At 36.9% G+C, this 17591-nt stretch overlaps 1 protein-coding gene across 1 annotated transcript in view; it reads left to right on the top strand.

Moving 5' to 3' along the window:
- Positions 1-16568, top strand: part of LOC124634154 — a 32993-nt gene extending 16425 nt beyond the window's left edge. The window contains exons 2-7 of the mRNA XM_047169578.1: positions 2418-2706; positions 9142-9308; positions 9842-9946; positions 14487-14627; positions 15170-15343; positions 15590-16568. Of these exons, the coding sequence (XP_047025534.1) occupies positions 2418-2706; positions 9142-9308; positions 9842-9946; positions 14487-14627; positions 15170-15343; positions 15590-15751 (1038 nt within the window). The 3' untranslated portion in view covers positions 15752-16568. The remainder of the gene's footprint in view (positions 1-2417; positions 2707-9141; positions 9309-9841; positions 9947-14486; positions 14628-15169; positions 15344-15589) is intronic.
- Positions 16569-17591: the final 1023 nt, after the last annotated feature.

Here is a 17591-nt window from a genome sequence, read left to right as displayed (position 1 = left end):
ACCCGAACACCTTGTTGGTTATCGTACTCGTAACTTATCGTTTTAGTCTTGTCCAGCGTACGCATTTGACCTAGAAAAAGGCGCCTGACCTACCTGCATTATGGCATCTCTGCTCATTTTTCCTTACTGCGTGGTACTCTTAAATCCGTTGGATTCATTGTATGTTTTACGCTTTTGACCATAGCGTAACGTGAATGTGTGCGTGAGTCATGCTGACATGGGTTTTACGGGGCGTCTTAATTGGAAATCATCCCGGATTCTAGCCTCTTGTACATTTCCTAAGTCCTGTTAATGCTAAGTCTTACGCATATACCCATGGAATTGTTCCCTTTAGGAATTAAACCAAACGTCATTAAAATATTCCCTAACTATACAAAAGCCGATTTAGTTCCACTATTAGATATTATTGTTTTAAAACTCATTAGTTTAGGCAGGTCGCTACTGGACTTTTCACAAAGAAAGTTAATGTAAATTGGACAAATAGTTGCAAAAGCAACCGCTAATCTGTTGCGAGAATCAACTTTGTTGTACAAATGAGTTGGTTAAAGAAACGACTTAAAACTCTAAAACATTAATTAGCTAATTGATACGTTTTATAGTTTCTCAAGGATTTATTTTATAACAAGAGGCAGGAACGCATTAGTTAATTCCGCATTTGTCTTCAACATTAGGAAGGGTTGTGAACATCTGAAATGCCAAAAAAACTTGACCTAAAAATAATAGTAAAAAGACCACCTGTAGTGTGCAACATGATTCATTTCGCATATGATTAAAACATTCATAAATACCTATTACTTACCTGTTTGCTAATAATTTTCCTTTGCAGGAAAAGTTTAAGAATTCCCATCGATATTTGCATTAACGTTTATCTGAGTCAACTGAAATTCAATGACTAACTGCGAGAGAGCGCGCGGAACTCATGACTCAGGCTGAAACACTATGGAGAAATTTTTCAATGATGCCAAGTCAAACTCAACCTTGATTGTAATAACAAAATAAAATACTTCTTCATCTTATAAAAAAAGATGAAGAAGTATTGATGAAGTTTTTTTATAGTAATAGAACTGTTTACTGAGATTCAACGATTTTATTTATTTTTCATGTCTAGAAGAAATCGTAATTTTGTTTACTGAAAAGATGACACATTGGTGAAAATGAATGAGATTGCTCCCAAAATTTTACCCGTTAATTCTTGTGCAAGATTCTTCAGAATTAAAAAAGAATCATAATGCAGAGAAGACTTCTACATTTTATAAGAGTTAAACGACTTTATAATGGCGTAAAGAATACGTAATATTAATCTAATTAATTTACATTATCATTTAATCGTTATACGATCTAACGGCGTGCTCGCATTATCATATCCATTCACAACGCAAGTTATAAATAGCAAATCGTTATTTATATCGACTACATGAATGAAAAATTGTTAATATAAGGTTCAACAGTTCCTATTATAAAATTAAATATTTGCCAGCATCAAAGAGATCTAAAAATAAGTTCGATAAGTTATTTTAGTTAACAAACGAAAACTGCCGACATCTCAAAGGGACATTAAATTGATAGTTAATTTAGAGACATTAAAATGAATCCGGATATTAAACAAATCAATCGGTCAACACGTTTCAATAGTAATTGGGTTATCGACTATTGTGGTGAATTAAGCAAAATGTTCTACGCAATCGAAATCAATATGTTTGTTTTATCTCGAATTATTTGTTTTTATTATATTTACCAGTTTGTAACCTATGACGTTGGACTTGTAATAATCATGATGTCGCGTAATTTTTACGTCCAGATTTCCCAAATCATTCAAATATTTTGAAGGTTTTCTATCAGTGCAAATTCATGTCAGTGCAAGTCATGAAGAGAAAAGTATTTATACTTAGTATTACAAAGATGGAATGATTTATTTTTAGCAAGCCCTTAATAAAATACAAATGAAAATACAATCATTACAGAAATGAATGAAACTAATTCCGCACTTTCTCAGAAAGATAAGACGCTAATAAACATATTTCATAACACAGATCAGAAAATAGCACATCTATAAATAATTTCCACAGTTAAATATTTTTATACTCCCTACTCGATCCCGGGTTAAGAATCATCATTAGGTATATAAAAATGGAAATACAATAAAAGTCAACCCTTATCTACCGGGACGCGGTCCAAACGAATCCCTCGGCATACATAATAGTAGTGCAGCTGGGTGGTAACGGACCCGCCTCCCTCGGCTGCCGCCCACCATTGGCTGCGCCGAGCGGACCACGGGAGAAACCCACCTGCGATACGCTGTAGCGTGCCCCACTGCCTTCGACAGAACACGTGGCTCGGTGTACACTAGCCTTTATCTTACGCGCGTTCACACAAATTCATTTAGTCTCTCACACGACACGACGCGTGCGGCATCGTAGCATTTTGGGGGATGTCAATTGCGATCTTCTGTTATGGATCACAATAGCATACCAGCGTGTGCGTTATACAGGAATACCGGCACTATTATAGTAAGACTGAAGAAGATGGAAGTGACCACTAGTTGTTGCAAGCGTGAGGAGTGTCCGGCGTCCGGGTGTCCGGAGCTGGTGCATAGGCCGTCCGGATGTGAACAATGTACTAGGACTAGATTAATTAGCCAATATAGTGACTGTGATAGTGATGTTGTGGAAAAATGTCGTCCATATAGATCGAGTGCAGCCAGAAGTAGTAAGCTATATTTTTTAATTAATTATAATTAATTTTACAGTGCTTTGAATTTTTATATGCCATAAAATTTTCATTAAGTCCATGTCCTTATAAGTTATTTATAAAAAGTTGATGATGGATATTATATTTCACTAAAGTCATAATTCGGAAGCTTATACCTGTTGCAATTTTAACGTCAAATAAATTATTTTCAAAAGTTGATTAGAAAAGCATGTAAAAATTTAAAATAGATAAAAATAACCAGAAAAATATATTGCAGCAATATTTATTCAGTTAAAACATAAAAAAATGTAACAAGCTTATGAAGGTTTTGACCCTCACAGTGGAAGTTATAAATTGTAATCTAAACCAGTGTTTAATAAAGTCTGTGACATAAAGACAATGAAAGCTTACATCGCGTAATAACAATAAGGCAGGTAGAGTCCCGCGACGATAAATACACCTTATCATAATAAAAGCTAGTCATAGAGTAAGCATTATTTATTTATAAAGTAAGTATCCGGTCCGAACGAACGCACGCCTATTCTCATATCCTCGTCGCATTGTCGGTACTGCTTCGCTCGCCGCGGTAATCGAGATTACAATTTCATTACGCGCAAAAACTTGGCTCAGTCTCCCTTTACAATGTTAAACACGAAGATCAGAGCTAACTAACTAGGCTTAAACTGTAATTAAAGTAACGTACTGTTACCGGAATGACATATCTGACTAAATGTTTCTATCCTTTAAGAGCCGGACAGTTACGTCCAAGCGGCGCGCAGAGGGTTATTTCGTAATTAGTACTATCGCTTGGTCGCTCTCTATATAGGGCCAAGAAATGATTTAAGTGTCGTGCAATAAAAAACTTATGCCTATTAGATTACTTGCAGGGAACATTTATCTCCTCTTTTTGTGATAGGATTGTGTTCTGGCTTTTGTATGCATATCGGGACTAAGAGAAAAACTTTTAATAACCGTTCTTCTACATAACCTTCATTAGTTAAATTAAAAACAAATACAAAGGGCATTCATTAAGAGTGAGCTAATTGACAGGACAGGAAAGGTTCTTAACATTGTACGAGTCGCGATTCTATTTATATAATGTTGATGACTTCTAATAAATCTTGCTGCATTTACGAGAACTGGGTAAATCCAGTCCGGAACTAGATTTTTATACACGAGTGCATAATTAGTTTTTCATGCATGCTGTTGTTTTATATACTTTGCTTGAAAATAATATGTAGGTATAGGAGGTTTCCCAACAGTGCTTGTAAGAAATCGGGTTTTCCAAAGTTCCCGAATCAGTTAATTTTGACTATGTAGATCATAAGAATCGATATGATCTAACGTATATCACGACATGGCTTCTCCTATGAGGAAAATTGATTTGAAGAAGAAAACGCAATCGATTTCAATCGCATTGGCCATTACATCATAGTAATGATATAATCACTGTGATGTAGGCACTTGACTCCGTCATCATTGAGACGACTATGAAAATTATATTTAATGAGTAACAACGTCAATAAAAAGTATATCCTGGCTCTAAATGAACGCCTTTGCCTAATGCCCGTAGGTATCAAAGATAATGGTATATGCTGTCATCTTATTTTTACTAATAGATTGATGAAATCATTCTTGTAATTTGATTTTTTAAATTGTAATAATGAAAAAAGTTTTCGCAAATAGTTTCGAACAAAAAAATATTTGGCCGAAACGTGTTGTAGTGACAAAAGATTTAAAAACACAATCAAGGAGGTTGTATAATGAACACGGATTTAATTTACGTCAGTAAATTACCTATATGATTTAAAAAAGAACAGCATGTTTTGCCCCCAGCCCTAAAGAAAAAAGTTAACAACTCAGGTGAATAATCCCTTAATGATACAATATAGAGTAAATTGTCTTACTGCCGGTAATCGCGGAGCTATCTCGATGATTAAATAACAATTATCGCCGCGCGGAAAATATTAAAAATAAAATAAAGCCTTTTGAAATTATCAGCTACGGCTTTCCGGTAGTTTAATAAGAGAACTTTTTCAGTTACATGATAACAGTTTTGTATTAAAGCTAAGTCGATGTCAACTTTATCACAAATGTAAATACGTATTATAATGTAAGTTCATTCACAAAGCACCTGCGAGGTAAAACAAAGATTGTAAGCAATAACAATCGTTTCAAACAATGTTATAGAATGCGTTGCCCCAATACGACACAATGTTTTCCACGCTGTGGTAGCAGCTCATCCATAAGAAAGCTATGTCATAATAATTAAAGCAAAGTACACGCACTAAGCTCGATTTCATGAACTATGTCCGCGTCATTAGGGCCGCGATCCACTCACTCATTAGCAACATTTTCACATAAAACGTTGTTCATTTACGCGGAGTAAGGCAGCCGCGTCAATTATAAACAGTTATTTCAGTGAGACGGGAACCTCATAATTGCAGTGTTTAGCTGTCACTCATTTAGTGAGAGATGTCGATCCTAGCTTAGACGTGCCTAATTAACTCTTTTTACAGCACAATACATATAAAAAATACATAGGCCTTACCAGTCCGCCATAAGGACTGAAATTATACCGCTGTAAATGCCTAACAAGATATTCCATTTAAGTTCGGCCGATAAAAAACAGTTACTAAAAATGCATAATGTCAGTTGTTACCTTATTAAAATTAATTCAAGAAAAATTTGCGCTTGTTTCGTTAATTTCGAACGGACGGGGTCGATCAACGATCTTCTTCGCGACGCTATTACCATTTAGAGCGATTTTCAGGTAATGAAGAGTGGTATCACCGCGTATCTTGTGATACGCGCCGCCACGCGCGTCTCTGAGCGATAATCGCCCTTATTATGCGCAGTCAAATTTTACGAGCGCATCGGTTGTTAGCCGGCTACTAACAAAATGATGAACGGACTCAAATTAAACCTCTATTATAGCTAAAACATGACGCCTTTTTCTATTTAATGTCACGAGGACGGGATCAGTAATCCCGTTAATGATCTAGTGCTGCACACTGCCGACCGCGCTCTCTCTCCATGTAAACAACACAGATATCCGAAAAAGATAACCCTTCAAATTATACTGACGTGCATTTTGTAACGAGCCGCTAAGATGATGCCCGCGACTCCATCCCAATTTTTTTACCGCATTTATAACAATAATAATCAGAATTTACATAATGATTGCGCAGGCGCCTGCGACGTCCAGTGCGCACAACGCCGCGGCGAACTTTTCTCGGTTTTCGAGTCGAAATTCTAGTTAGCGGGCGCGCGATTTCTTTTTAAAAAGGTTAACAAGATGGTCTCGTTTGGGTCGTTTTTCGTGCCGCGAAGCCTTCTTTTGTGAACGGGCGAGCTGTTAAAAAATAAACGAAGTCTTTGTTTCTCGGGTAGTCGGTCCGACCTCCGACGCGGTCCCTACTTTTTTATGCCCCCTTATAACCTGTGTATTACCTACGTGTAGGTATCTACGGTTTTTATGGTCGCCCGGTCAGTTCTTCAATGGGCTAAGGAATTCGATCGAGTCTCATTGTTCATCTCAAATATCTCCACGTATAGGTGGTTGGGGATATAAAGAGGATATCAATTACTTGCCGTCCCTTTAGAAAAAAAACACTTATTTGTTTTAATTATGGTTAAGTACGATATCTTCAAATCAAGGTGGCTAACGACATGTGATTGAAAATGTTTTGTCGTTTTTTTACACCTGTTAATCCCTTCAGTAATAGTGCTTTTGTAATGCAACACCTACTTAAAAGCTTTCATTTTCCCACTGTCAGATTCAAACATTTAATTAGCTCCATATTTTTATCTCCATCTCGTGGTTACCCAGTGAAAATATTTGTCTCACAGTGACTCTACGTCTTTTACGAGCTGACCTGTTCTTTTTTTTGTACATGAACTTTTGACGGCGGTCTCGCGGTTGCTTTTGACCAGAGCACTAATAAAATGTTATGATCGTGTGTTTAACGCGTGTTGTGTGTGTCGGACCTTCCTTTTGACATGATCGTTATTGCCCGACTCCACCTTTGCGGTCGCCTTTTGTAACCCAATTGGTACAACATTATTATCGTGTCAATTAAAGGGCAATATAACCTACAACTAAATCTCGGCTAGTTATAAGGATTGCATACCTAATGAGAGGGGTTTGTTTATGCAAATTGTTCATTTATGTTTCGTGCGGAGTGAGGTACATCGTTTTTAACAAGGATGGGGGTAATCGGTATCAGTTCACAGGGTCTAGTTAAATAATAAGCGGTGGAGCCCTATAACTATAATTTTGTTTTATTTGTCCGCTCTGCCCGCGGCCGCAGCCTCGCAGCGAAACCGCCGGAGCGCTAACGAGATGGTGAAAAAATCACACGCACACATTTGTGCTGATTGTATGACTGTATTGATGAATCTAAACTTATGTATTTGAGTTGGGTAAGAATGTTTGTGTGCCCAAATTTTCTTAAAAGCTTCAGAATAAGTAAAACTCGTAAACGGATCATTAACACATGAGTAAGCCACAGAATATTTGTTTACACTACAAAAAATGGTCTTATCATGGCCATTTGCCAAAACGCAAAAAATATTCATAATTTGCTAAACTGGAACATTAGAAACGAACTTCGTACAGTTCAGATATTATAATATCATCGCGAATAACTGTGAGATCTTTGCCTACATTAGTCACTAAACCCAGACATAACACTTGTGATTCACACCTGAGTCAAAACACTGAAAAAATATATAACATTCTGTTCTAGTGACTCGGTACTACTTTGATTGTGTCGATTTATTTGTTTTGACATAATAATGTGCAATCCTAAACATTATAATGAGGTAATTATTTAACAAAACCCAATCGATATATTTCAATGCCTTATATTAGCGGTCTCGATCGGAAGCAAAAAACTATACCTACTCGATTAGCTAAACGCTTATTAGTGCCGTCAGTTCTATGTGGTCTTAAATACTTTGTGATCAAAGGATGCATAATCAGTTTTAATTAAAAATAATCACGAATGTTGCTAATCATTAGTGCAGTGCTTCGATGCACCGCTTTCATTTTCCTTACCTTGTCAATTAAGTCATAATTTCTCGATATCAAGTACAATGTCGAAGATCACCGAGTGATTTATTTAAATAGGTAAACAATGGAAGACCTGATTATTTTTATTTGTTTTAATTGTTGAGGCAAGTCGTTATCTAAGCGCCGTAATGAGCTGATGGATTTATCTTCGTCAAACGTCAGGGGAATGCGTTATTGTTGATTTGACATCATAAAATTTTAATACGTAATAGGTATTTTGTCAGTTTGCGTTAATTTGTGTTATCAGCTGTTATTTTATGTGATTAGGGCGTTGAGCATGACACCAATAATTTTGTCATCAATATTATTGTCTTTCCAAGGGTTGATAGAAATTAAGTAGTGACTTTTATACCAGTTGCAATGCGATATTTACTATGACATTTCCGATGGCAGCTTATAATAATTCATATCACCATCATGTGGGCATAAGCGTTATTTTAAATTAAAGCATTTGAAAAAATCATCCTAGACTATCCAATTATTCAAATAACTTGCAAATTCTTGTATTTTTTTGGGAATAATAGACAGGTGGACAGCGATAACTCTACATTCAAATAAAAAATTATGTCAATCACACATCAAATTATTACCTTTAGCGTTGGTAATATTATTCCATTTTAACGAGTAAAACGAATGTCAAGTCAATAAATACTTCTGCGTCAACGACGCACACCTTCTGCTGGTGACAGTTGTTGACTTCAATTAATATTTCTTTATCTGTAAAATTCTAAATAACTCACATTTACATACCGCCCGTCACATAATATTCAATTAAGTAAATAAATGCGACCACTTACAATAGCAATTATAACTGCCATAGAAATAAAAACATTACAACAGACACGAGCAAACATTAACATCGATTAAGACTAAATCGATAAATTAGTTTGATGAAGTAACCAATTTGCAGAATGTGAGTCTGATTACCGCGCCACCGTTAAATAGTGCCGCATTAGTGATTCACACAGGTTCACTGGACAATTAGCAAAGGCTGTCCACCTCTGGGCCGCGATGTATTTATTCATCGGATGTTCACCGATTACCATAATCGATACCATCGCGCGTGCCGCATACGGAACAAGTGGCTCTTAAGCGTTTTCATTAAATGAGATGCATTGAAAAAAATACAAGAGCTTTCATTCAGAATTGAAAATGAATCACCGCGATGCATTGTACGGAACTCAAGTTAAACGTGCCAAAATCGACTGACATACGTACTGACGTATTTTGTCAAAACAAATTCAACTGCAGACGTATCATCAAAGACGAGCTCTTCAACCATCTTCAAATTAGCAGTTTCTGGGTCAATTTTGGGAGTCCTAAAATTTCTTCAACATTTTCGCATAACTTATCACTAATATTTCCTTGTTTCCTAGGATACGTCAACGTCTGCGCGGCGGTGTGCCTGCTATTGTTGGTGTGCGGTCTGTCACCGCGGTCGTCGGCGGCGCCCCATCGGAGCCGGGCCAGCATGGAGCGGCAGCGACGTGACACGGAAGAGAACAGACTCTGGGCTAACCCCTGCGATTATAATGATTCTCAGGTAAATAGACAACCCAAAATAGATGAAGGTTTAATAAATATGGAAAATATGGAAAAGGGAAGAAAGAAAGACGATGTCAGAAAGTCACAGCTAAAGACAAATACGAGACAGCTGATGAAACAGTAAGGACATATTAAATAGTAAACAGGTTTACATTAGCAATAGGCACGTAAAAAGAAGTTGATTAGAACCATTGTAACGAAAATAGGATTTGAAAAAATATTGTGTCAATACTAGAGTAAGTGATGATGAAAGAAAATGTACAGATAATAATGTAGATTAACAAGAAGCTGTTTTGTATTCATGTCAAACTTTTGCGGTCGGCTTAAGTAACCGCATAATTAATGACCGGCCGCAGATGGAAGCAGAAAAAATTAATCGTAGAAATGGTGTTAGTAAATACTAATCAATTTAATATTTCTTGGGACACTTATGGTTGGTCGATACTTCTTTTTTCTGAATGACTTTTTAGGTATCGTTACTTGGAAAATATATTTAGTATAGGAAAGTCTAAAATAAATATTTTTTTGCAGTCAAAACCATCGTACCCGGCAGATCATGCAAAGGAGGTCGCGTTGAAACTCGTCGCGCAAGCAAAAAACGCTTACTCATCAACTGCGAAGTACAAGGATACATTTGTAAGTACACAACACTGCTTTTACTCTAAAAGGTTTAAAAAGTCTGTTGCATTATATGGAGAACAGTTGTAGACATTCGGCAAGTGAAAGATAGGTCCCGTGATGAGGAAATGTGTTTTGAGTGTATCATTGCAGGTGAAAAACCTACCTAAAGTAAAGCTAGATTTCCTATCAAAGATCGTTGAAAACTTTACGAACTCAAAGCAAAATACAAAAGCGCGAGTGGTGTCTTCGAAGGCCTTTCTTCGCTTTCATTCATCGATTCTGCACGAGGCGATCGCGTAGTATTCGCGTCCGCATCTATATGCCCGCCGCGTCGTTCTAAATGAACGGACGGAGCTTGCGGTCGACCAATACCAATAAAACTTAAGCATAACGTCGACACATGCCTTTAGCGTTTGTATCTACGCAGATATTATTGATTTATGTATGAGAGTCTGTAAGAGGTGCTATAGTATTCTGCCGACGTACGCGTAAAGCGTGCAAGTGGTGCGCCGATTTTTCGTACTTCCTCTTTTGAGTTATTGGGATACAATGCAAAGTGAATGATCCCAATTTATTGTGAATTGGATTCGTACATATATTATTTCTATTTCGAGGTCCCTTTGTAGAATTTGTAAAAATCTTAGAATAAGTTAAATTTAAATACAATTTCTGTAGTGGTTTTGCCCAAAAGTTTCACGCGAAATTTGACCCATTAAAGATTCACGGCGTGCACGTTTTTAGCGCGGTTTTCTCACCGTGGAACGGCGCGGGCGCAGGCGTGGAAGAGAGATTGCATCGGCCGGGCGCCGGCCGTTTCGCGTCTCTACGTCCGGCCGACCGCTTCCTCCCTTTTAATTATAATTTCGCACTGCATTTCTGTGACGCCATGTCGGTATCGACAGCCTTGTCGCTAAAACGCTTTATACACAGCACACGTCACATCAAATAACAATATGTAACTGATCAAATCGCATTCAACGATCTTGTCCGAGTCCGACTAAAATTACTCATAAACAGATTTTTTGCTCAATCAAGTTCATACATATAAACGTGCTGCTGTTTTATTACAAACCAGTTTATATTAAAAAAAGCACCTACTAACTTATCAGATGGTAATTGTCGCACAGGAATCGCAGACAATTCAACCTACATTCAAGAATTCATAAAACATTCACGAATTATTAGAAACAAACGTTTAGCATGTTAATACAACGATTCATATGACGGCTCTATCATTCCAATCCTAGGAATATAATAATTTCCGAATCGGAAGTAAGGTGGGCCGATCAACGAGAAATAATGCGATGTAGAAGTCGCGCCTCGAATCATTTATGGACGACTCTTTACCAACAAACTCTGTAGCAACTCGATTGCCTTAACAGAACTCGTATACATTTCGGCGATTGTTGTCGATATAATCGACCTATCGAGAGTTGGCCAGTCAATGGTAGCGGAACAATGGAAGCGTTTATGTCGAATGTGTCCAGTTATCGAGTGTGATGTTCGCGTATGAGGTATGGTGGCATTGTAATAGGCTCGACGGTCGTAACGACGGCGACGTCCTGTCCGCTGCCTCCTCGTAAAACGACATTATCGACTCACAGTAGCCGGAACGAGGTACAGGACGGTGCGCATACGCCTCGAATACTGATTGCGCATTAGTATTGCGCGACACACCTGCCCGACGATTTTTTCTGTCTCTCCCCTTAATGTCGGTCATTCGTTACTAATGTATCATATTTATTGCGATTTACACGCAAATCGTGGCGATGAACCGCCATTGTTGCGGTCCAACAAGGACGCATACGGCTTCTTTGTTTGTGCTCCATTTTTAACAAAAAATATTGTATATCCCCCTATCGCAATTTTCGATCTCGTCCAGCTAATATTAGTCATCACATTAAAGCAAGATAAACGTCTAAGTTACGCATGAGAGACAATATATCCTAAATAAATCAGGCTGCTACATCTGTCGTCAAGCCCATTCCGTATAAATAATAACTGGCCGCGTTGTACTAAGAACGCAATAACAAATTCAACGAACTCTACCGGTACTGTGTGACTCGCCACCAGCCACCGTGTGAATGTGTCATAACACTCGTGCTTTTGACTACACCGGTGTCATATTATCGCATCACATTTTCGACACTGGAATTCAACTCGCTTCCTTAAAAAAGTGCTCGTAAACTTTTGTACGTAATAACGATAAACAAATGAGTGGTGTATTCGCGATGTAACCCGATCGGCGATTGCGATCGGTCGCGGCGTCGCACGTCGCACTCGCGACTCGTGTGCATCTGCTCGCTTATCTTTGCAATAGCGACGCTATATAAACATTCAATTACATAGCACATACATACAATATGTACGTACATAGTACGATAGCGTTGTTCACACGGGCGACAGGCTGTCTGCGGCCGTTGGGTGCGTACGTGTGCCGTAAATACATCAATGTGTTGCGCCTGTGTGGGTGCATGTTTATTTGATAAGCTTCCGATGTTTCGAGCTAGGCATTCGGATGCTAAGTCGTCGAATTTCTCGCTCGATGCCCGCCCACCCACGGTAACTGCATCGCGCTGAACACAACAAATTCTTCCCTGTTTATTTTTATACAACCTGAAATCATTACAAAATACTTGCCAATTGTAACAAATGAGAAAATAAGTAATCATTTTATGAATGCAATGAAACATTTTATAGTATTTTTTCAAGTCACTTGGGGTATAAATAAATTACAGCACTCTTTTAGGTATTGGATACTCCTTTTCCTTACTCATTTTACATCATTGCTCTCGTTTCTTAGTTTACTTATTACTAGAACTTTTGGGAACACCAAACATTCTAAGGGTATCATACTAAGTAGATACGCCTCAGTTAGGCTAGTAAGTAATGATTCGGATATGGTCCGATGGACCGGACGCACACCTGTGCATTTAGTGTGCCACTGACTACATAGCACATTCCATCTTATACGATATCATTACTTGGGCATTCCATACTTTTTGTTTTGTAAATTAACTGCACTACATTCATGTATGGCGACACACAATTTGCATTCAAAATTTTATTTAAAAAATTTTTAAAGGTCTGTAAACTCTAATTTTCCTGCCAATTACTTACCACTTCGGCAACGGATAATATCTCCGCTTTGACTCCATTCATACACCGCGACTCGGTTTATGTCCAAAGAAATAATCGTAAATTTATTTCATTGCGCGTATTATTAGCGAACTTTTATCAGCGGTATCTCAATTTCAATGAAGCAAATTAATATTCGGACAGAGTTTTCTGATCACCATCGATAAGTGGCAAGCCAATATTGTTGATGTTTTGTTGGCTTTTGCAAGCTTTTAATTAGTCGTATTGTTGTCTAACAACATTTCCTACATAAGGGACACTTAACTACAGCACGATACATCTGCCACTCCCGATTGTTTGGTTTGTCAAAGCTTTTTGGACTTTACGTCTAATAGTACAGGAGTAGTTTTTGTTTAATTCCCCATTGTCACGTGCAATATGGACATAGAGTCAAATTTAATGTCGGAAAGGTTTTGTTACGTGAAATGTCGTCGGCGGCCGCAAACCTCCGGTTTCGATCTCATCTTTCATACGACCTTCAGTGGATGATTAAATCAATTATTCGGTACATTAGGATCGAGATTTCATAAGCACATAATATCGGATTTAATTGAATTCGAATATAATCAGATCTAGGTTTTATGACTCGAGCCCTAAACAAAGCAATTTGCCAATTATAACACAACTGACCTGTCTATTAATATCTATAGGGATCGTGTAGTCTTTATTTGTGATTATCTAATTGAAAGATGGAGTCTTGAAATAAATACATGACAGTTAGTAGCGAGCGTAGGACCAGTTCAAGTTGATCTGTGAACTAAAATTAAAATCACTTCTTTATAGATCTTGTTTTTATGGTTTGTTTCTTCTGAGGGCAGTAAACGTTTGCCATTTCCAGGAACAATTTGCGACTAGGTAACGAGTGTACGTACGTAGGTGTTATAACATCGCTTATGGATATTTTTGTTTAGTTGCTAAGTTTTTTTTTATTTAATTAATTTCTATTCCGAGTACACTCGAATCTTATTGACAGTAGTTGTGGTAAGTCGCAAAAAAAAACTTGAGAGTTGCGGAAACTTTGGATATAAAATATAACTTATAGTAAAAGAGACATACCTTATCTTCAGTAGAGAATTAACACCCAAAATATATGTAACTAAGAAAGCAAATACTCAGTACTCGCGTGGCCACTGCAGAGCTCTCCCCACTCGAAGCACATTTATACCACCAATCCAGGAAATCGCTAGGACTCATCGTCCGCTCAATCTAGTTTTTCCATGAAAGTCAATCAACTTATTGTATTAACTCAATCTATTTCCATCTTTCATAGAATACAACTGTTCTCAATAGGCGTTGATTCACTGTGTTTCTTTGTTTTGATGATGTACGTCATAAGCATTTTTAATACCAAATAATTTTAAGTTGACATGTGGTTCTGTAACATATTTTACTAATGATACATTTCCAATTGTTTCAGGCAATGAAACTACATAGTTATAACAGTTTCGACGAACTACTGGGTTCGTGGAAATCATCAGAATTTCTTCCTAAGGAATGGCTGCCAAAGGAAAAAGTCCTCTACCAGACGATGCCGGATGAATATATTACTCAGTTGATGGTAAGCATCGAATTATATATCGATTCATATTTAATTTTGCATGAATGAAATCAGTTTCGAGATATCGATTAAAAGTTTAACAATGTTCATTCGAGTTACAACAACTTAGATGATATTGACAAATCAATCCAATTTTGATAACAAGAACGTTGCCAGATTGACGTTTTCCAAACGAAAACAATCAGCGAAGGGCGGCGAATTCGCTGATGCCAAAAACGTGCATCCGTATGAGTTTTTCAATCGATTTCAAAGAATTGACATCGTCGGTGGCACTCATTGTTGTCGGCCGGCTATCGCTTACGTGAGAACACAAGGCTTTCGCAATATTAACAATCGAAATGTAATCGAAATTAGGATGATTATCACAATTACGATTTTTCTTATCTTTGCTTTAGTAGATTAGCAAGAAGTCAATGCAATTTTTGGTTTCAACAAGACTTGCAACTAAGTCCCTAAAACGTTATTATGAAGCAAAAAATACCCGATTATGATTGATAATTATAAAACAGGTGTACTAAATATTCCTTTTACTTTGTTCACAGCCAAAAATCGACGAGGTTCTGCCGGGGATGTACAAAGGGCTGAAAATGATAGTTGCGGGCTTGTACGTGTTCTCTAACGAAGAGTTGAACCCCAACATAATAGCTGATGAAAGCTTAAAGGAGAACATCACCCAAACGATGCATGATGTGCGAGCTGTGCTATGCTATTTTAATGTAAGTATTATCATTATTTTTTAAATAAAAGTCGACCTTAATTAAAGAGTCAGTAAAAAAAAGCGAAGTTTTAGGAGTCGACTCCAAGAGTACGAAATGCTGGGGCTCTTAAACCAAAATGCTATAAACTTTTTCTGCCCATTTACTAAATATTTTTGAGAAAACAATATTTTTTTCCTCATTTTCTCATTTAGTGCTCTAATTTCTATGAACATGTTACTAAGTACCATTTTTCTTTTTTTGCAGGACATCATGAACATTCGTAACCTGCCAATCGAGAAGCTTGCGGTAAATGAGATCCCAGAGATGGCGAACAACATGGGCGTTCTTCTTTACAGGGACACCCTTAACTATTTGGAGTACCTAGCACAGGTCTTCCAGAAACTCTATGAGACGGAATCTGCTTGAATACAGCGGTTTATATGATCGAGAGTCGATGAAGGACTCGAGAAGAAACTGCACACCCCATGTAACTTTTGGCTGTCTACTTAATCTTGGTGGAAACACCACGGCGAAGCAGTACTCTTCAGTATTACTTAGCCCCAAAAACTCTTTCTAGTAGAATTATTTGCATCCTTTGGCTGTTGAATAGCGAATTAATGTATAGAAAACTGTCTTTGCCATTACATTGCCATTTTGGTCTAGAACGAATTAGTTCCTTTTTTTTTGTAAATAGTGACGAATTTAAAATGTATTATTATTTATTGTCTGCTGATTAACATTCTAAATTTCCCGATTATCCTAGTCAAGGTCTTATTTATTTCTCGCTTAACTCCACTTTAGTTTCAATTTCTTTATTATTCGTATTATTTAATTTAGATTTTAGTATTAGACTTCATTCCAGCACTTGTACTATGTTGATGAAATTGTTGAGTCGGAATATGAATGCGTCAGACGGTGTATTGAACAGTTTCTTTGCTGCTGTTTTCGATATAATGATCTATGTTGTGACTTGGTAGCTCGAGGCTGAGACGATAATTTTAATTGTACATTATATTCCTACTTTCCTTAGTATTACTTGACTCTTTGTTAACTATTTATATGTTACAGAAATCCAATGAAATATGACTAGCTTTAATACAGCTGTTAATTATATTATTGTAAAAATACAGAGCCAGTGTATTTATAACTTAATCATTATTTGTATAGTTCAAATAGTACCTATTTATAACTGCGGCACAAACATAGCTTCTATGTTTGTGGAATTAAATTATTATTACATTTATTTTCACGTTTTTTATTTTTATTTTTTCTTAACCCTTTATCATCCAAAATTGGCCCACAGTCTTACATAAATCAAATATGATTTCAACATACATACTTCACACACAACACCAGAATGATTCAGCTTTTACTATGAGATGAAATACAGAAATAAGACAAAATTAAAATATCTACAATTTATGAGCATCTACTTCATTCAGAAATCAGACCACACAAATCAGTCTACTCTGCAGCTCATGTAAATAAAACGCCACATCATAAAGGTTCAAAGCAAATATTTCATTAAAATATTCTTAAGTCAAGCTGTGATCTGTTCCCAGGCGTCGACTGGAAACAATTTCATATCTTTACACAAGGTATTCACAACCCCATATTTGCATTGGTGACTTCGTCTCGACAAATTAGTAGGTACGACCGAGGAACCTGAAAAATAATAAAAAAGTCACCATACAACCTTACCTTTTACCGCACAAGAATATCTTATATACTTTATTTTAAAGCAGTAAGGTTCAAAATCGAATAGCTTTTGTTTATTTAAGTGTGTGTTTATTTGTGTTGTGTAACGTCCCGCTACTGATCACAAAGCGAACTGTCAAACGGCTTCCGCCTTGTTTGTTTAATCTGTTGAGACGACAACGCTATAAGTCGTCAAAACCCGCGGGTGTTAGGTTTGGTGTCGAAGCTTATGTTATTGTCATGAAAGTAAATATAGCGTTTATCAACGATATGTTATTTTTATCGTAATGAGAAAGTAATATCCAACTTTGATAGTGAACGACAAAAAATTGCCCTGGAGTACTGGAAGTTACTGAATACTTGAATGAAAGTTATGCTCCAATACTCCTGTAATTACTCGCAAAAATACGTATTCTTTATTTGAAAATACCTGTTGTCTTCAGCAGATTACTACGTAAATATATATAAAAACCCCTTTTTTCCGAGCACAAGGTATGGAATTGATTTTGCAAGTTTCTCCTCATATAAGTGATTAATTGGCAAAGAAATTAATAATATATTCAACAAG

This window comes from Helicoverpa zea, chromosome 10 (assembly GCF_022581195.2).
Source record: "Helicoverpa zea isolate HzStark_Cry1AcR chromosome 10, ilHelZeax1.1, whole genome shotgun sequence".
Classification (NCBI taxonomy): Eukaryota; Metazoa; Arthropoda; class Insecta; order Lepidoptera; family Noctuidae; genus Helicoverpa; species Helicoverpa zea.
This window is presented reverse-complemented; position numbering and strand designations above follow the sequence as displayed.